Genomic DNA, 21,598 nt, shown 5'->3' with positions numbered 1-21,598 from the left:
TGAATGGGGGAGAGGGGATGCCGTTAGAAGAAGAAAAAAAAAAAAAAAACTACGTTTTGACAGCCATCCATCTCCTCTGAAAATTCCTACCCGGTCTCTGGTAAGCATCTGCGCTCTGTTCTTGTGCTGGATTTTAATGACCCCTGGCGGCTGAATCCATGCCTCGCCGTCAACCTGGATGGGAACGCCTTCGTCGCCCAGGATGGTGATTTTCACTGTTCGGCACTGATTTACAAAGCGTACTTTAGGACAGACATTCTCTTTTGAGCAACATACATAGCCCAGTGTTTCAAATTTTCCTTAGTATATTTTTTTAACTTTAAGTCATACCAGAATCTTAGCTATCAAAATAAACAAGTCTATTTTTGGAAGTGTCTATGTATACGGCACAATAAGGTTTTAAAGCACACCATGTTAAATGATGTATTAGTGCACATCAAGGTAAACAAACTAGTGCAGCAAAGAAGTCACATTTTTTTGTCTTCTCTTTACAGCATTTTTCCCGCTTTACGACAACTGTCAACAACTGTCATGACCTTAGGGGTTGTCTGTGTTTTTGTTGTTTTGCCTTCATCTACAGACGTTTTTAGGTAATTGCTTATTTACTGGTCGCATCAAACTGCCTGGCTGCAACGCGTCACTAAGATGCTGGTCGGCCCTACTAGGACGTTGTAACTTTTTGTGCCGACGTGCTATGGAAGACTTGATCCTAGTGCGAGTGCTTACAATATCATATTTATTGTGCATTTTAGTGCTTAATTCAAACTTGAATTGGTTAGCCATGGGTCCCAAGATTGCTAGTGATGTTAAAGGGAGAAGTAAGAAGATGATTAGGATGGAAACGAAGCCGGAAAAATACAAAGAAGGCTAGGCTAGTCTAGGCTACCCTCACTAGGGAATATGGCCATAACAAACTTGTCACCACACTCAATGGTAAAATAAGATCTTTATATATTTTTTATTTATGAAACTATTGAATTGTATACATGTATATTATATACGTATAAGTAGCACTTACTATACTGTTTTGTTACCAATTTTTAATATGTATATACAATTTAGATGTTTTTACCAGGGGTTTTGCATGTATTAGCTACCGTAAATTCCGGACTATAAGCCGCTACTTTTTTCCAAAACTTTCAACCCTGCGGCTTATTCAGTGATGCGGCCAATTTATGTAATTTTTCTAACGGCCGCTAGGGGCGCTCGAGTAGAAAAGGTAAGATTAAGACCAGTGGAATATATGTGTCGAGGAAAACTGCAACTTCCTGTCTTGTGCAAAAATTAAATTAGCGTGAACATACCCTCATCATGGAAAATGCAAAAAGAAAGGCATATGACGCAGGACAAACTCAATTCCAGCTGTGATTCCTGGGGGCACAACGAAGTATTTGCAGCCGCTTGACATTAGTGTGAATCGTGCATTTAAAGTGGCGCTCCGTGTTGAATGGGAGAATTGGATGACCAGGGAGTGTGTGACGACGTCTATATAACAGTTTCATTCCGACACTGAGGAAGATGACTTTGATGGCTTCAGTTCAAAGGAGGAAGATGAAGACGGCTTACCGTGATTTTTACCAGTATGTTCTTTTACCAGGCCTGTTTTACCAGACCTGTTATACTGTGTTACTAGCGTGTTGCTACCATGCTGCTAGCGTGTTGCTACCATGTTGCTAGCGTGTTGCTATCATGTTGCTACCGTTTTACTGCCCTGTCACAGGCTTCAGTTCAAAGGAGGAAGATGAAGACGGCTTGCCGTGATTTTTACCAGTATGTTCTTTTACCAGACCTGCTTTACCAGACCTGTTATATTGTGTTACTAGCGTGTCGCTACCATGCCGCTAGCGTGTTGCTACCATGTTGCTAGCGTGTTGCTACCATGTTGCTACCGTTTTACTGCCCTGCCACAGGCACCGTTTGGGAAGAAAGTTATATTATTAATGTTAAGTTATATTATTAAAACTTTGAAAACTCTCTCTGTGTACCGTCTTTCTTTGTAAATATTTTTACATGTTTTAATGTGGGCACATGCGGCTTGTATGCAGGTGCGGCTTGTGTATGTACAAAATCGGTTTTCCTTTAAAATGTAGTGGGTTGCGGCTTATAATCAGGTGCACTCTATAGTCCAGAAATTACGGTAATTATCATAGGTTTCTATTGCCCATCATACGACGATTTTGCCTTACGATCCCAACCCTAGAACAAATTAATTTTGTATAGCGGGGATCCACTGGGACTATAAGGCGAGTTTTGGCGCACAAATGTGCATTTTTATATGGTCCGTCTTATTACTTCAAATAATTACCGTAATGGGACGAGCTAGAGGGGGGCATCAGTTGTTTGTTAGCATCAAGTGCCTCTTGTGGCTAAAAGCAGCTTATGTTAGCAGAAGTTGTCTCCAGCTGATTCAATTAGGAGTGTGGTGGTGAGCAAACACTGAAAGGTAATTGCGGTCTTTTGGCATATACAGAAAATCATAAAGTTGGTGGAACACAGATGGTGCGCAACTTTGGGTATTTATGGTAAATTACCTCAAGCTGCGTCGCGAGTCAAAAGGAAAAACAATTGCTTTGCGCGCACAATGAACACTCATAATATGTGAAATCTAAAACACACTTAACGCGCAGCAAATACTGTACATAACTTACGGATATGAACACAAGAAAATATGAAGAAATTACACAGGATGAGATTTATTCTATTTTCCTCTAGTTTTTACATTGTTGCCAAAGTGTTAGAACATCTTATTGATGATAACATAGAAAATACCAGAATTTGACCCCCAAAATAAGGGTGTGTCTTATACACAGGTGTCTTATATTTGGGGATTTACGGTAACATAGGTAATCACCAATTGCAATTCATACAATTGGAATACATGTATGTTTAAGTGAGATGAGATTATCAATATTTCAGTATCTACACAGTTTGTAGCATCTTTTGGATTGGGTGCTTGGTCGAATCAAAGTTGAGTAGTTTTGTGCTACAGCAGAGGGTGGATTCTGGTGACCACATTCTGGCCACCACAAATATTGTATTTTTCCCTCATATTTCTAGGAGAGCATTTTCTTTCTGTAAACAGAGTGTTACAATGGATTTGCGTGATCTCACCTGCGCTATGCGATGATGTTGTAGCTTAATGACTCTAGAAACAGCCATCTGCATGCTCCCAAACACAGCCACCACTTCCAGGATTTTATCATCAAATGACGGAGCACAGAAAATCTGCACAGTATGAGAGATTCATCATCAATTACACTGGGTCCAAAATACGTGGAAATAAGAATACACACGTTTTTTTTTCACCCGAAGCCCAAAATAACTAGGTTTCGCTCGATTTTCTGTCAATCAAATCTAAGCATATATACTGTATATGTTTGTGTATGTTCATAACAGTGGCATATATGTATTTCTTGTGCTGGAGCTCGTTGAGAAACGTTCATGTACAGGAACGCCATGGCCACTAGATAGAGCCAGAACGCAATGATCTCGGGGAGCATTTACATTCTGAGTGCCTTAAACGTGACACAAAACAACAATGTTTTTACCTTCTACATTATTTATAATGCGTTATCATTTTATTTGTGAGTTCTCCTGTGCTTGCATTATTTTTTTTTTCATGTACTCAAGCTGCCTCCAAGATTACAAATGTATGCATTTTAAATTAATTGAGCACGCCTAAATGTCTGAAGGTGTGAACGTCAGTGGAAAAGGTTGTATCAGTATATGCCATGTGATAGGCTGGCAACAAGTTAGGAATGTAACCTGCTTCTCGTCTAAAAGTCAACTCAGTACCAGGACATTTCGGGTAGAAAATGGATGAATGGAAAAAGTCAATAAAACTTGAAAGTTGTCTGGTTACGTTAGAATCTGCAGGTAGATAATTACAGACGAGATGTTACCATGTATTTTCAAATGAAAATTGCTATGCTAACTGTTGTTGTGCTAACATCTCCTCACCCCTTCACCTTTTTCCACAAGAGCAGTTACATAACACCAAATCTTATAGAATGTGTGTGCGTCCAAGGTTGATATCTATAGGGGCTCACTTTTGGGTATTTGTGTGCATGTGTGTGTGAACACAGATACTCTTTAATTCTACGGGACTTGACAAGTACGGATATACTGTTACTGTCTTCATGGCTATCAGGGCCACATTGAAGGAGATCCTGGAGTTCTGCCAGGTCTTGACAGCTTTCATAACATATTTTTCTTTCCTTTTTTTCTCTTCGCAGTGGAACATTCATTTGAAGTGGACTCACATCATCCTCCTTGGTGCCGCCCCAGAAGTTGGTCCCACCAGCGTAGCTGGGAATGTTTAATACAGCGATTCCTTGGAGGCTGGGCAGAGGGATGTACTGGCCGTCACACTGGTTGGAGTTAATTCATTCATTAGTTAAGACAATCATTTTTAAGATCTTAGAACCAATGACATATATTCACTCAAGGCTCCTCCTTGTCTCACCTCCAATTGGACCTTCTGCTCCAGATTCTTGTAGGTCCTTTGGAGGAGCTCCTTGGTGCCCAAGACGCCATACCACATCATGTTCTTGGTGCGACTCCTGTGAAATAACAGTAAATTTATTTTTACGTTTTTTCCTTAAAGATGACATTTTCTCACATTTTGGACCTTGGCTCAAAACAAGGTCGTGTGATTCCCGATTCAAGCTTGTGCAAATGAGAAAAGAAAAATACAAAATCCTATCACACCTGCATTTTTCTGGATGTTCCTCTCTCTTATTGTTGAACTCCAAAGAGATCTTAGCGTCAAGTCCGATGCCAAAGTAGTTGTTCATCACACATTTCTCCATGTAGCCCTCTCTGAGAGAGGAGAAAGGCATACGATTACTTCCACACGCACACAAACCTTTTGAAGCGATTCAGTTCTTACAGTGAGTCCAGATCAGGGTCAATGAAGGAGGTGGCACCAAAGGGGTCGATGTTGGCCAGCAGCATCTTGCTAATGATGGAACTTCCTGCTATAGAGGCTGCCAGGCCAGCCCTCAGCCCTAAACCCATGCACACAAACACATATGAACACGCAGGTCACTGATGGCCAATTAAGCTAATGAGATCAACTCAAGGTAGTAAGTACAGTGTGAGTATGTTTGCCACTTCTGTGTATGCGTATTATTTCGTGTGCTACTGTGTGCTTTGGTTTCAGTCTTTCAAATGGCTCACCAATGGTGGGACATTACTGTATTTCCTGGGAATGTTGTAGAATTCATCATTTAATAATGTAAACACTAGTAAAGATTTATGGAAAAAAAGTGTTGCAAATAATGTTTGGCAGTATCCCAATTATTGTGAATAAGAACATACAGTATAAGGGTAACTTGAGAACATTTAATTCATAAGAGCATGCGCATGTTTTTGCATGTATATTTGTATTCATGAGTGTCTCGTTGTGTGTTATTTGCTGCTGGTGTACATTTCAAGCATAGGTCTTTATGTGCATGTGTGTGTGTGTGTGTGTGTGTGTGTGTGCATACCTGGACAGATGATGCGTGTGTTGAGTACGGGCAGGTTCTCTTTGCTGGTGGTAAATGGTGTAATGCTGAAGGAACTGTACGACTGAGTGCTGCGACTCACCCTTCTCTCTGTGGGAGAACACACACTCTTCACCGCTACACACCCACACACACATACACACACACGCATACACATCTTTGTTTAGATTTTTAGCACTTAAATCTTTGCATAACAATAAAGGTTAAAATGATCCTCCGCTGTGTGCTTATATACTCATATGTTCAATAAAGACAAGGTCACTGTTCAGTTTTATGTTTCAATGTAAACAGAACAATTTCTTTACATACTTCTGTGACTGCCAAGAAAGTTACTATAATGTTAGTCAAACCACTACCTCTAGAGCGGAGGTTAGCGACCTGCCGCTGTGGGGTAAGACACAAAATAATGTCATCGTAATGGCCCTGCGTGTGAACGGATGGACTCAAACGTTGGGTCAGTATATTGAAACCAAGATGGCTCAAACGAGCACCGCTAAACGCTAAATAAATGGAGAACGTAGACTGGAAATACAGCACGACCTTCCACATTAAAAGCAGATTTTTCAAAATATGATAACGCGAGCAGATGAACAATCCAAACTGGAGCGCTTGAATAATTCTTAACACTGAATAAAAATCTTAATGCCTCTGTTTGTGAACACAGATGAATTCAGACGTTGGTTCGGTCTGCTTGCTTCTTTTAATGAAAATAATGTGGTACGATCTTGGTTAACAAAAGCTGCTGTAAGCAACTCCTCTGAATGTTAACACCCAACTGATTCTGTCTGCTTCCACCCAATAAGCATCTACATTTTAGATATAATAAAATGTTTTCAGCTCCAAGTGTTGTCTTATCCGTGGAAACCGGGTCAAAATGGCTCTTTAAATGTTAAAGATTGCCGACCCATGCTCTAAAGCATAGGTGTCGACTCCAGTCCTCGAGGTTTGGTTTCCTATAATGCGGGCTGCATGGAGGAAAATGTATTCTCAAGTGGCCCAGACCAATAAAATCATGGTATATATTCATATAACTTTAAAACAACAGCTTTAAATTTCATATTCTTTTTTTAATACTGTCCAAAATAGTACAAACAAAAGGTCAAATTTAATCATAAACATTAAAATTACTATTAATTATAAAACATTTCAAATTTTTATTTATGAGAAAATTCAGCTCAATTTTATACTTTACAAAATCACATCGCAGGCCGGGACAAACCTGTTTGCTGGCCAGAATCGGCCTGCAGGTCGTAAATTTGACACCCTTGTGTCGATCCTTATCTAAACTAGAAACATTTTTGACCAACAGAAGCATTTGTTGCTGAGAAAAGTTGTTCTAATAAACACATTTTAAGGTGTTTAGCAAAATTAGGATTTGGATTTTTTTTAAATACAATTTTCTCCCCTCCCAAATTTTTCCCTCTAAACAAGGGGTGTTAAAATCATTTGTGTCACGGGCTATTTTGTAGCTACAACTTCCCTCAGTGGGCCGATAAGATGGGGAAACCAAGTCTGATTTTAAAATTGACTTGGTTTAAACAAACTGATGACTTTAGACATTTTAAAATCAGAACTAAGGGATAAGAGTTTGTTGATTTATTGTTGTATTTATTGTTGTATTGTTGATAAGTTGTTGTAACAAAACTAACCAAAACATATTGGAAAATCTCAACTTCATTATTTACTATACAAGTTAGTATTTTGGAAATGAATTTAGCAGGGGATCATGGAAACTGACATGATTTGCTTTCGAACGGCCACATAAAACGATATGGTGGGTCGGATTCGGCCATCAGAGTCATTAGATCTTATTTTGATGCTGAATTTTCAGCCCTGGATTAGACTAGTTCTATTTACTTGTATTGTATGTCTATTAGGAAGAAACTCTGAGACAAAAGTTTTCCTTATATCACTCACGTTCTTGAATTTGACTGGCTGCAAAATGAGTGGAAGGAAGGAAGGAAGCGGCTGCCTTATAAACAGGAAGAACTTCTGCATCCTGCAGGCCACACACTGGTGTGAATGTGCACACACAGAATTATATTAATAACACCTATATGTAATTCATGCTCAGTGTTTGATGAATATTCTCCTTGATGTCTAATTTTGTCTTTAGAGTTTATTCCTTTAATATGTATAATGAGAACTGGGAGTGTAATATGTAAAGAATGTTGCACACAGATATTGACATGGTGGCAAATACAGATGGGGTTGAGGCTTAAAACTTTATGTGTTTGGTATATATGACAGGAAACGCAACCTGCGTCAGCACAATGGGGAAAAGCAAGTGCTGTGTTATTCCCTCCTGAATCCCACATCATGTTTTATGTTGTTATTGTGAGGAACATCTTGCAAACATCTTTAAAAACAACTTTTTTTTTTCCATGGTGAAGCATACACACAAAACGTACGCGCTAGGGCCTCTAGCTCCTTGGTGTCTTCATCTTTCTCGCTGTCCCGGTTCTCATCCTCACTGTCCTTGCGGAACTCAAGCGGGGACGTTGGCTCTGACACGTCCATGTTGGCGTTCTGCTCGTCTACCACTGAACATACAAAAGGCACATATGTACGCACTACAAGAAATGGTATTTAAAAACAACAATCAACAACTAAAATATAATAATCAAAACAGTATAATAATATTTTTTAATTATCATAAATGAGTACAATAAAATAAGATAAACATGCATTTATAATAAGATTTTTCAAACCCTGAGGCGCACCAAATTATTAGCAATATATCAATGAATGTTTTTTTTTCTTGCAATCGGTGCACTAGATTATGAAACATAATCTTTGTGAAACCTTTTATGGCAAATAAAATATACTGTGAATAGGGTGAAATTTGAATTGAAATGGTGAACTGAAAAGCCGTAATTTACACTATAAATAGGGTGCGCTGAATTATAAGAAGCACTATCTATTCTTGATATTAAAAAAGGGTTTTTTCGAGAATCTTTTCGTTGCTACTTTGTGCCATTCTCCTGTTTGGCTCCGCTCCCCTCTTCATGGTGACATCACATTGCATAGACTCTGTTGGTTCTGGTATTCCCATGTGGAGTTTGTCTGTTCTACCTGTGCTTGTGTGGGTTTCTTCCCACTTTGATTTCTTCCCACATTTCCCAAAACATGTATGGTAGATATATTGCACACTCTAAATGATGAATTTAGAATTTAACATTTGTTTTTGTGAGTGTGACTGATTGTTTGTCTTTGCGTGCCCTGCGATTGGCTGGCAACCATTTCAGGATGTACCCTGCCTAATAATTGCTGAGATGTCGTGCTATTCTCAGTGGTGCATATTCCAAAAACAATGTGCATAAAAGACCATTAAGTGACAGTATTACTGACCGTGCATCTGAAAATTATGTTTCTGATGTGCGTCTTTAACAAACAATTTGTTTAATTTGACTTTAGTCACAGTTTAGGTTAACTTGATTTTTATGTCAGTTAAATTGCTCAAAAGTTACCTCTTTCGGCTTGCTCTATGATCTGCCGCAAGGCTTTCTTCAGACTGTTGGCTCTCAACATCAGCTGCTCCCGACTTTTGAAAAGCGCCTGCGGGAAAGCGCCATCGCTGCCCCCTTTTTCCGTCTCCTCTTCTTCAAGCTTCTCCTTCAACGCCACCAGGCTCTCCTCGCTGGCGGCGTCCACTTCCGGTTTCTCCTCTTCACCAGCCACCACCTCCTCTCCCTCCTGTTCTTCCTCCACGATAGGAGGTGTGGCAAGGGGCAGCGTAGGCAAGGCCTGGCACTCCGTGTTGAGCGTTTGCAGGAGAGACTCCAGTTTCTCATTCAGGACGGCACACTGTCAGGAATTGACAGGCAAGCAGAATGCAATCAATGTAGGTGTACCTAATGCTGTGACTCTGAGGGCTTTTGCCTTGACGTACCTTGAGAGACATGGAGTCACATTCCTCGGAATTCTCTGTGCTTTTTTCATAGGCTTTCCCTACTTTGGCGACAAAATCCTTAACTGTTTCACACAGGATCCTGAAAAAAAAAGCGTCTGTATCAAAAATAGTGAAAAAGTTTAAAAAATTACCATGCGCCTCAGGGGCTATCCTACCCCAAATATAGACAAGAAATACCCATGTTCTACCTCACAGATATTAATAAAGTAGTGTGCTACTTTTATTGGGTGCTATATTTTTTCTTTGCCCTAAACTACACGTATAACTCAACTCTTTTGCCTAGCAAAAAGAAGCAAACATGAACCAAAGGGAGAAAAAAAACAAAACAATCCAAGCAATTGATTTTGATTGCCTTATCTGATGATTACTAACGATAGATTTGAAGCTGTACAACTAAGTATTTTGACTTTTGTCTGCAAAACACGAATAGCCGCCTTACACATACATGGATTGCTTTGTACTTGAAAAGGTACAGTATGTTTAAAAGTACAGCAAATGGATAGCTGTTTAGGTTTTTACAGCAGTATAGTACAAATAGATACAAATAATCACATTTTATTGCCAATTTGCATCCAGTTACACAAGCCTGATCAATGCATCTTAGTGAGTCACTTACTTGGCGGAGGAGATGACCACAGAGTGTTGCTCTGAGTTGAGGATCTTCGTGAGATGAGCTGCCACGGAATCTTCGTAAGCTGAAATGTGAAACTGGAGTGCAGGTACATGATCATTTACCATATTTCATTTGTGTATCATAATCTAATGAAGCTACATGTATGTTGGTGTCTAAGGCATACACTACCTGGCAGCCGTCTCCACTGTCGGGCGTGGCGGAGCAGCTGTGCTTGGGAGGAATCTTGATCTCATAGGTCATGATGCTCCAGCGGTCCAGCATCTTAGTGCTAGCACGCTCCAGCTTCTCCAGGGTTTGCGGTAGCTGCGTGTCATCGTCGCATGACGGGCCCCAGCCCAGCACGCGCGCCAGGTCGTTGCCCGTGCCCAGCGGCAGCACTCCCAGCTGGCACTGGAAGGCATTGCAAGAGCGTTGAAATGGAGTCACATAAAAACATTTTGTGCAACAGCTGTGCCAAATTTGTTGAGGGCCTTAACTGGGTAATAAAACTGTCTAATTGCTGCCACAACAATCATTGTGGAATGGAAACCCACCCCAAAATTTTACAAATTGTCTTAAGATGCCACAAGTCAAAGCAAATATTATATAACATCGTGTTTGTCAGGCTATAAGGCACACTCAAAATCCTTTAAATTTCTCAAAAATCGAGAATGCACCTGATATCAGGTTCACCTTATATATGGATGTCGGTTTTTCAGTTCGTCATCTTTCTACTGAATTTACGTTGAAGAATATGGTAGCGTACACCTGTCTATTTTCATAAAAATATTTGACTTATCTGCTGTACTGTTAGTTTCCTCTTATGTATAGTAATGTTCCTTATAACTTGATGCGCCTTATAACCTGATGCATTCTATACATGGAAATAGAAGTTTTTTTTTATTGAGACTCCACTCTGCCTTATGGTATGATAACAATGGTCCATTTTAGCACAAAAATAGCATTTTTATACTGAATTTTATAATATGAGATGTGATGGAAAATTTGGGACTTTTTAAAACCTTAAGCATACTTTGATCAGTTGTTGGAAAAAAAAAAAATTTCGCTAATGGGTGAAACCGCAGTTGCGGAATATGCGGGGTTCACTGTAATGGGTTCAATGTATTATTTAAATAGTTTTTATAATGATAAAATTTTACTATATCTTGATAATTTAGGCCATGGAAAAAAAGGGTCTAACTTTGATGGATTTGCTTACATTGTTAATTTTCACAGAGCTACAGTAATGAGAGTAAAGCTGTTATGTGCACATTTTTCATATATTCTACAGAATATAAATTAGGTCAAGTAAAAGCGAGGTGAAAAAAAATCTCATATTTTATAGCAAGACAGAAACTAATTAACGCCATCTAAAAGGCTGCTTACATGGCTCTGCAGATGATGCTAGTTTGTTTAGAAACTGCTTTAATTTTCTTAAATAATTAATTAATTTCTGATATACCCTTAATATTTTCTTGCCGGAAAATTTGAGGTGCATATGTTCTTTGAACTGGATGACAATCATTTCATTACCTGCTTGTGTAGGTTGAGTTTGTCAATCTCCGATAGCACCCAGCCCACACTGCCGTCACCACCACACACTAGGATTCGGAAGTTGTCAAACTTCTGAAATAGGCGGAGACTGAAAGAAACATTGAGTATGTGCATTATTATTTGAAACATTTTATTAATTGGTAGTTGTATACAATATATATATATATATATATATATATATATATATATATATATATATATATATATATATATATATATATATATATATATATATATATATATATATATATATATATATATATATATTCTATGTGTCTACATAATTCAATAAAAATGTTATTGAGACACTGCATTAGGTACTGCACACTTGCATAAGGAAATATTTAACAATAACAGAGCTTCATTGAAAATTAAACCTTTAGAAAAACCTTAGATTTGAGAAACACTTTTATTATGAGATTCCATCGCATTATGCAAGTACATGTAATGAACCCGTCTTTCAGTTTGTCATGCTCACCCAAGATGTGGGCCGCCATTGACGAGGTCGAAAACTTGTGCTGGGTTGAGCAGCTGTTTAAAGCGTCGTAGGAACTTGACTCCTTGGTTGTCACCGCTTTTGGAATTGACGAAGACCAAAAGAGGACTGGCACAGGAAGGGGGACAGGTGGCCTTCCAAAAGCCTGATTGGAAATTGAAGAAGAGAATTAAAATTAAAAAAAAAAGCAAACAGAGCACAAAGCATAAATATCTTGTAAATTGTATTTCACTTCACACACACACACACACACACACATCACATATACATATATATATATATATATATATATATATATATATATATATATATATATATATATATATATATATATATATATATATATACACACACATACATATCATGTTTGAATGTCTATGTGTAAAATTACAAAACAACTAAACCATTACTTAGTCCATTGTAGAGCATACCAAAACAACCCATCCTTAATTTTTAGACTTCTATAATAAGCATTCCACTCATGGTGTTTTGCCATCTCTTCAGTCTCTTTCTCTCAAGGATTGATGGATGGAGGTGGGGCTGAGAGGAGAGGGAGCAAGGGAGGGATGGGGTAGTCACGATGCTCCAGCACGTGCTGCCGTCCCTCCCGCCAGCCAATTATGAACAGCCCCCCCTCGTGCATTGGGGCACACGGAGACCCTGGCATGCGAAAATGTGAAGTGAGAGAGAAGGGATTCAAAGTGACTCACCCCCTTTTAGCTTTCCACTTATCCTTCTTCCGTTCAATAGGATTTCCCAATCATCCCCTATCTCTGTCGCCATCAAGAAATTCGCTGATGCTAGGCTTTTGACACATTCACTGTAGTGATTGTGTGTAGGTGATGGTGCGTGTGTGTGTGTGTTTGCGTGTCTATGTCTGTGTCAGGTGGTGATTCCCTCTGAGAAGGGCTTTGTTTAACATGAGCTCTGGTTAGCAAAATGCAAGCACACACACACAAACAAGTTTAGACTGACCACACACACACATTTTGCATTGTGTATTATTGTATGAGCAATAGCATCAGCCGCTCACAAGATTAATTGCGTTTATACTGTATGCTGCTGTCATTCTCCAAGATCAGTATGGTGAACTGGACAGGTTGCAATTAATGGGAGACAACAAGCTAAACTGCAATTTTGGCAATGTGTTGCATCCTCAGGAATATGACTGTGATTATATATATGCTGGCATGACTTTGGCTTTGCAAGGAGGAAGACATAATACATTTGCGAGTCTAAACCAACAAATAAGCTGAATTTTGATAATGCTGCTGACTTCTGGGAGATGATTGGATGAAACTTTATCAATGGAGATGAAGTTATGTTGCTTAGTATGCTCCCGTGCCCTATTTGGTTCTTACAAGATGGTTTTCTAAATGTGACATCAAAAAAAGGCAGACATAACTGCTCATTTTTGGTCATGCTCGTGCTAGGCAAATGAACTTGCTTTCCGTATAATTTTAAGGGTCACAGGTGATAACATTCAAAGTTATTTTGAAAATACATCACGTATTTTAGAGGATTTTTCTCAAAGTGCGCCTAACAACGGACATAGAAGTGTGTTAAAGTTTGGTTATACGGTATCACGTGCTTGCAGAGTTGACTCAAAAAGTTGCCTGAGAAAATAATTACATGGCAATCGCTTTATTTACTTTCATTCTAGAGAGATGGGTGAAGCTAAAACATAAAGCTGTCAGCATGGTGTGCAGGCAGAGCATGAGTGATTAATCTTACAATTCACCATGAAAAATGAACCTCTACATACAAGGGGACGTTAAAGTTGTGCATGTGTGTGTTGCCTACCATCTGAGTCAATGCTGTTCAGGGCCGTTGGGGGGATGATGGAGACTTTGCATTGACCTAGGGGACACTTACGAGGGTAAAGGTCCATGCAGGCTGTGTGTACCTGGAATCATACACACGTGAAGTAAGTACCGCATTTAGAGTACTTAAGTGGAAGAAAATTGATAGTAGACAGCCTGCCACTTCACCATACTGATAGGTAGACAGATAAAAAGAATGCTGTATGTACAGAGAGAAGGGACAATGTAAGCTTAGTTTTATTTTTTATGTCCCCCCCCCCCCCCCCACCCTAATTTACAGATGTCCTACCATGGCTTTACACCAGAGGCAGCGCCAGTCCTGCAGCCTCAACACACTGCCGCATGTCTTGTCACACACGGCACACTTGGCACTGACGGGCAGGTTGCCCTCCAGCCACTGGTGAGGCATCGCAATCTGTTGAACACAAACCCACACACACGCACATGCACACACCCAACCACCCACCCACACACACACACACACACACACACGCAAACAGGTTTTACTTCCAATGCTTGACACTGTGTGGTCAGCACAAATGGCTATACAATAGGATTATATCATTATTGTGTGATCAGCATAAATGACGACACTATAATATTATTTTTGTTTAATTATGACAACATAGACACACTTACCCCATCCTCATCCTCAATGATGTCCTTGCCAATGGAGGCCAATGTGGTCCATTTGCAGTTGTTAGTGGCTCTAACCGCGCAGCGTTTGTGGGCCTTGAATTTACACACTGCAATGGGCAAACAAACAAGCTTACTCAAGCATATTATGACAGTAATATGCAATACAAATCGAGTCAAGACTATGATTTATGCTACTGGGAATCTGGTCCATCAACAAATTACCTTTCCATCATAGCTTACAAAAAGTGCTGCATTTATCCTACCATTGACCTCTGATTAATTTACATATACTGTATTACCATATTTCCCAAACTATAAAGCGCACCCAAAAGCTTTAATATTTTTTAAAAGTTGATGGTGCGCCTTATAATCCGGTGCGCCTTATATATGGATCAATATTTAGGTTGGGATTCGGAGATGGAGAATGAACTGATAAAGTAAGCTTTACCTGTTTCTTTGTGTGTTTACAGTTGAACAAGGTTGGTCATATTGACATTGAGTTATTATGCTAATGAGAGTTTAGAGTTATTATTTAAGTTATTATTGTTCTTACTTTGAGTATTACTATATTGTGATTGCACTGGAGGAAAAGTTCCCTGACATAAATGTTGCACTACATGTTATACCTTGCTGTTAAAAGATAAACTGTCACGGAAATACGAATAAAATAAAATATGAGATAGTTATTTATTCATTTTGGGAGTGAATGGAATTGTCAGAAAGCTGGTTTGTCATCTAATAATAAAGTTTTACTGCTTCTACTGTTGCGCCTTATACTGCGGTGCGCCTTATATATGGAAAGGGTTTTAAAATATGTCTTTAAATGAGGGTGCGCCTTATAATTTGGCGCGCCTTAAAATGCGCAAAATACGATACATGTGTTGGCTCAGTGGCAGAGTGGTTAATATGGCCTCGTGGTTCAGGGACCCGAGTTCAAATCCAAGGCCTCGCCCTTCCTGTGTGGAGTTTGCATGTTCTCCTCGAGCCCGCATAGGTTCTCTCGGGGCACTCTTGTTTCCTCCCACACTCCAAGAAATATCCATGGCAAGTGTATTGGGCATACTAAATTGTCCTTTGGTGTGATTGGGTGTGTGAATGGTTGTTCGTCTCTGTGTTTAAATTTGAACGATTTGATTTGCTTCCAGCACATCTGCCTCAAAGTTCAGAGTCCTGAGTTCAAATCCAGCTCACTTTCACCTTCCTGTGTGGAGTATGCAAGTTGTCTGGACACTCTAAATTGTCCTTTGATGTGACTGCGTGTGCCAATAGTTGTTCTTCTCTGTGTGCCCTGCGATAGGCTGACAACCAGTTCAGGTTGTTCCTTGCCTACTGCCTGAAGCCAGCTGTGATAGGCACCAGCAACACTGCGATCCTTGTGAGGATAAGCTGCTCTAGAAATGGATGACACGTATATCTACCTCACTACTGGTGAAGTAGAATTTGAAACCATAGAAGTCACGGAAGAGAGACCAATACATAAGTGAGAAAAACAATTAGAGGTCACATTACTAAGCACACGCACAAAATCTAATGCTGTGAGCAGACCAAAGGCGAGCTAAGCGATTCTGGCTGCACATTTCCAGACATAGTCATTGCAGTTTGCGCAATTAGGTACAAATGCCAGGCATTTGAAGTGAAAATTGTGCTTATTTGCCCATTGCCACTGGGTTTTGCAAATATCAACACTCATAGGTGTCATGTCGCAACATTTACTACATCACATTCAGAACCAGCATATGCACAACCAGGCACACAGAGTGTAGTGTAATAAATTATGGGGCACAACATAGGACAATAATTGCAATAATTGATAATAATTGCAGTCTGCTGGATGGCAAGTTTCCAATAGCAGCTAGAACTATGCAAAAGAGAGCACGTTAAAATGTCAATCAAACTCGCACCCAGCTGCCGAAGTAATAAGACAAACACCAATCACCGGATTGACCAACAATACTCAAACTCGTATTTTCTTAAATTATTACAATTAAGTTTATCATCTTGGTTCTACTTTGCAGTAGTATACGACTGCACTGCATCACTTTCCAGCAATACATTATGATTCAATAACCTCTCAAGTCATTTTCAATATACTAAGGAGCAACACACTTGCATAAATCTTGCTTGTAATTTTCAAACTGCAAAGCCCTTTTGAAACGAAAGTTGACTATTTATTAAACACAGTGTCATGCATTATTTAGCCACTAACTGACTACAGACACTTGAGCACATACTGTACAAATAAACACATTTGATTTACAGGTCAAAGGGCAAGTAAGTTGCTTTTCCAGCACATTCAGCAGATGCTTCCATACCATTGCACTGCTGGAAAGTGAGCTCGAATTTTCATGCTTTTGGCGTCTTCATTCACATACATTACTTGACAGTTGCTAGCAAAACTCTATTCTTGTCATGTCCATTTTCTCATTATATTTTTGGTCACTTTAGAAGGTCTGTAACATCATAGTGTATGAATCTCTTGGGTGCGATGCAGTTAAGCAAGAAATACATTAAATTCAATTGTTTTATGCATGAAGCAATCAAGCACCACAAGTTTAATGTGCAAAAGGCAGGCTGCACTTATAATGAAACATTCATTATCATGTTTTACAAAAACTTCCTATGAAGGTAACCATTATGAATAGAACTCTTGCCCCCCTTCGCTCATCCACAAAATTCACATTAACGCATATGATGGTCATTGAGTGAACTCAAACAAAAATTGCGCTGAAAAGTGATATCCGGAAGAAGTGATCAATGTTTTAGTCTGGTCAACTGTTAAACATTGTTAGGAAGCATTAGTGAAGCACTAAGTGCATGGAACATGATAGCCAAAGCATCCTTTCTGTGTGTCACTGAAACGGAGACTTTATTGTGTGTGCACATGTTTTCTGAGTGTGTGTATACACCAGCCCGTTTGTGGTTATGGGGCACAAATCAATCTCTGCCTCAACAGTCCTCTGAAGAAATCGAAGGGAAATCCGAGTCGATGATTGCTATGGGAGACTTGTGTATTTTGTGGGCTCCTGTCACTTTCTCTTTTTAACTCTCTTTGTCACCATCTCTCTTTCGCTCTTTCACACAAATTCACACAAGCACGTGCACACACACGTGTTTGTCCTTTACCAATGGAACGGGCTGCGATCATTCCACTACAATAAAACACGTTTTCACTCGATGAATGGAAAAATCTTATCATTTATCAAACCGATTAAAATTTATCTAACCTTTTTTATTTCTTTATTTTGTAAATGAACAGTCATACTAACCTGATGCAGTAAAAGCTGCACAGACAAAAGTGTTGAATGACAATGTCATATGTATATATCTATGTGCCAATATTAAATTAAACATCAGTTAGAGTAAGCATATATTCTGGCACATATATTGTTAAGAAAATCAACAGGTTACTTGCTCTAATCTTGAAACAAAAAGAGTCCCTGAATGTTGTCCGTTTTGGATATAATTTAAAATTGGTGTCAAGTACACCAGAACATCAAAATTGATTAGTCCTTAGCTAAATTTCATTCGTTTCATATAGTCACTTATAGCCTCACAGGGATCGCAGGCTTGCTGGTGCTTATCCCAGCTGACTATGGGCAGTAGGCAGGAGACACCAGTCAATTGCAGGGCACACAGAGACGAAGAACTAGTCACGCACCCAATCATTCCTAAGGACAATTTAATATGTCCAATAGACCTGCCATGCATGTTTTTGGAGTGTGAGAGGAAACCGTAGTACCTGTAGAGAACCCACGCGAGCTCGGGGAGAACATGCAAACTCCACACCGGAAGGTGAGCTGGAATTGAATTCGGGACTCTGAACTGTGAGGCTGATAAAAATCCACTGATTTAAAATCTAGAATGTGTTTTTTTTTCAAGGCGTTGCAGATTAACGCCTGCTCGTCCTGAGTTTTATTTAATAAATAGCTGTACATTAGCAACTGCATCACTCATATACCACTTACAGTATGTCACTATAGGCTGTAAAATATGTATAAAAAAAATGCAAACAATGACGCATTATATAGCCGGGAACAATGGCTCTTAACTGTCGTTCGATATCTTCTATTGGCAAAAACTCACAACCCATTTGATGAAGTTAAGAAGAATAAATACTTTTATATATACTTTTGTTTAGATCACTGATCCTCTCAGTCAAAAACAGAAGAAACACTGTGCAGAAACACCGTTAACATAAGATGTAAATGTGTCATTAGTTAAATGTACAGTACAGATGTACAGAAATTCAATTAGTCTTCAGACATGCAACCAGCGCCCAACACATGCACCCATTCTCACGGGAATGTCAGTAAACGAGGAGGCGAAAAGATGCATGGATGGTGGTGCTCATTAAGTTCTGCTACCTGTCACTGACACTTTACACCAGTGAGAAATATAACATTACTGACGTGATCATCTCCTGGCAGGTCTTATTAATGCAGAGAGACACGTGAAACAAACGAGTCAGTGTTCATTCGACTCGCGATGGCCACCAGACAGACAAGTGTTTACTGCAGGTCACATTCATTTTAACTTCAAGAGAAATGTTTGCGTGATATGCTGTGATATGTGCACCACTTTAGAAAAGGGCAGTGATGTTACAGAAATGTTACATATGAAAATATGTGGAAATGATACATTTCCGACTTTCAATGAGGAGCGGTGAAATGAAAATGTATCTTACACTGTTGAGCTATTTGTTACTTTTGGACACATGCTGTTAGGATTTCAGCAGAGCCCAGCAACCAATTACCAGTGATCAAAGGCTGCTAAAAATGTATCTCATGCGTATAGATGACAAACAACGAAGCACTACTTTTGCGAATCGTTGCTTACTGTTTTACTAATAATCCAAATGCTCCAAATTTTTGTTTTTTGATAGAAAGTTTTAGATCAATGGTCATCCATGAAAGGACTTGCTGGTTTTGTGTTGAATGTGTTGAAATAAAACAAACAATAAATTAATTAAAAAAACAAAATAAAAGTTGCATTTACTTTGAAAAACATTAAACATTTATGCTTTTTTTCTGACAATAGAAAAAATTATAATTAAATTATGTTTGTGGGTTTTCTACATGGTCAATTTAAAATATTGTCATGTATTTTAAATGAAGGGATGGCAGTTAAACTGCGTTTTTTAATGTAATTGTTTAATTATTCAACATGTATAAACAAGTAGCAGATCATATTTCAGTAGAAATAAAAAGAAAACAACTTTACTTGTCCAGTTAACGTGTTTAAAAGGGAAGAATTAGAAAAACCTTTCGACTTAAATGGTTGATTGATTAATCAACAAATTAATTGACCAATTTAATGATTAGTCCTAATTTTGTTTGAATAAAAATTCTCATAGTCCAGTGCCACCTAGTACAACAACATGACACCAAAGTAATACTTTTACACGAAAACAGTGAAAAGTAGAGGTGTGTCCAAATCGTCAGTCAACATGAAATTCCAACCAGCTGTTAAAAAAACACACCCAAATGAGATGTTTTTATTTTAAATCAGAATGAATCATCGTCATATGCATTGCCACATAGTAATATTTTAATGGCAACACTCAAAACTCTTGTAAATATATTGTAAAGTCTATGTAATTAAAATGAAATTGATACTTCTGCTGAGAATGTGTGGGCAGAATTGCCACGTTTGCGCTATGTGGGCAAAAGAACATGATTAAATTGATTTCTTCACCACAAATTTCAAAAACACCATATTAAGGTACGACAGATACTGAGCATTTTCATCCTAGTAAATGAAGAATTTTAGTATCTCACATTAGATTGTGCATGTGCACCCAATGAAGCATTGGGTTTTTATTGTTGGCAAAAAAATCATCCACCGTGTCTTTCATTTGTCAAGTCGTCAACAGTAAACGTGTGTTTTGGCATGTGCTTACATACCTTCGCAGGAGAGACCGTGAGACGTGACCCCAGACAAGCTATCTTTGCAGACGTTGCAAAAGGTGGGCCGTGCGTGCGAGCAGGCGTACCAGTTGTGCATCCCTGAGAAATGTTCCACATTAAACTGAGCCGTCTGGCAAAGGAGAGGTTAGAATAGGTTGGCAGCACCGGGATAGCGAATACATACAAACAAGTCAAGCACATTGCACATAATTGTCCTCACAAAACAAATGGATCAGTAATAGCACAGGATCAAATATCAAATCATCAAGAATTTTGTCAATAATATTAAATTTTATACATATAAGTACCTTAGGCATGATGGATTTCACTACCTGGTTGAAACCAGCAGAGACGCTGTTTATTCATTATCAAGTAATTTGCTGTGTAAAATAAAACATGACACCAGCTGTGGAACGCTAAGCCATATCCATGCTGGTCACATGTTGGTCTTTTGGACCAGTTTTATGATCACTAAATTCAAATCACAAATTAGAAGACAAGGGAATTGCCATTATTTTTTTAGCCAATAATGTTAATGAAAATGCTATATTGGAATAGGTAGGTCTTTCTTTAAAATAATCTATCATTCTGGGGGAAACTTTGTGTATCAAAACTATTAGTAGTATCTGTACTTGGTATCGGAATGAGTGACTACTCAAGAGTTGAATCATTGCATTGATATCTAATTAAAAAAAAAAAAAAAATGTATCAAACGTCCGTTGAAACATTTGATCCATAGTTAGTCAGATTTCCAAATATGCAGTCAGGAGTATGGAGTGAAATATGTTTCACTACATACTGTAGTAATAGAATCATGTTAAGCTATAATTAATCGAAGAAATGTAATTGCGGCAAACTGTGCCTTAAAAAAAGTAAAAAGGAGATAAAATTATTTCGCCAACTATTTTTCGCGGAACTAACTCCTGGGCTGAGATGGCAACATAAATTTATTTTATTAATTTCCATCAATCAATTCATTTTCCTAACTGCTTGCCCACACAGGGGCATCTGGTGCCTATCTTAGCTGGTTTTGGGCAGCATTGCGGGGTACAAACTATCTTGTAATAATGATTTAATAATTGAGAGCAAATCTGGCGTTCTGAATGTATGAAAAATGCTCTGATCAACTACTTTAAATGCTGCA

The 21,598-nt window shown here is 38.7% G+C and overlaps 1 protein-coding gene and 1 long non-coding RNA gene across 5 annotated transcripts in view; one reads left to right on the top strand and one right to left on the bottom strand.

Moving 5' to 3' along the window:
• Nucleotides 1-21,598, bottom strand: part of LOC148423123 (diacylglycerol kinase eta-like) — a 64,990-nt gene that overhangs the window by 13,767 nt on the left and 29,625 nt on the right. For both annotated transcript variants that reach the window (XM_088415636.1, XM_088415637.1), the window contains 18 exons: nt 20,452-20,584; nt 14,549-14,655; nt 14,199-14,324; nt 13,890-13,992; nt 12,069-12,231; nt 11,570-11,678; nt 10,226-10,447; nt 10,040-10,131; nt 9,403-9,502; nt 8,981-9,317; nt 7,922-8,053; nt 5,493-5,627; nt 4,892-5,009; nt 4,711-4,821; nt 4,466-4,562; nt 4,263-4,370; nt 3,112-3,225; nt 91-225 (listed from right to left, as the gene is read on the bottom strand). In XM_088415636.1, the coding sequence (XP_088271762.1) occupies nt 91-225; nt 3,112-3,225; nt 4,263-4,370; nt 4,466-4,562; nt 4,711-4,821; nt 4,892-5,009; nt 5,493-5,627; nt 7,922-8,053; nt 8,981-9,317; nt 9,403-9,502; nt 10,040-10,131; nt 10,226-10,447; nt 11,570-11,678; nt 12,069-12,231; nt 13,890-13,992; nt 14,199-14,324; nt 14,549-14,655; nt 20,452-20,584 (2,442 nt within the window). The remainder of the gene's footprint in view (nt 1-90; nt 226-3,111; nt 3,226-4,262; nt 4,371-4,465; nt 4,563-4,710; nt 4,822-4,891; nt 5,010-5,492; nt 5,628-7,921; nt 8,054-8,980; nt 9,318-9,402; nt 9,503-10,039; nt 10,132-10,225; nt 10,448-11,569; nt 11,679-12,068; nt 12,232-13,889; nt 13,993-14,198; nt 14,325-14,548; nt 14,656-20,451; nt 20,585-21,598) is intronic.
• Nucleotides 1,273-5,723, top strand: LOC148423124 (uncharacterized). Of its 3 annotated transcripts, XR_015865701.1 has the most exons (4): nt 1,273-1,580; nt 4,236-4,373; nt 4,490-4,575; nt 5,501-5,723. It is a non-coding gene; the product is annotated as an uncharacterized LOC148423124 (long non-coding RNA). The 3 variants fall into 3 exon arrangements; XR_015865700.1 differs by having other exon boundaries at nt 4,490-5,723; XR_015865702.1 differs by having other exon boundaries at nt 4,236-4,395; nt 4,490-5,723.

The sequence above is a fragment of the Hippichthys cyanospilos genome, chromosome 5 (assembly GCF_059441005.1).
Source record: "Hippichthys cyanospilos isolate Australia breed blue-spotted pipefish chromosome 5, RoL_Hcya_1.0, whole genome shotgun sequence".
In the NCBI taxonomy this organism is placed as follows: Eukaryota; Metazoa; Chordata; class Actinopteri; order Syngnathiformes; family Syngnathidae; genus Hippichthys; species Hippichthys cyanospilos.
The sequence above is the reverse complement of the archived record's forward strand: the minus strand, read 5'-3'. Positions and strand labels throughout refer to the sequence as shown.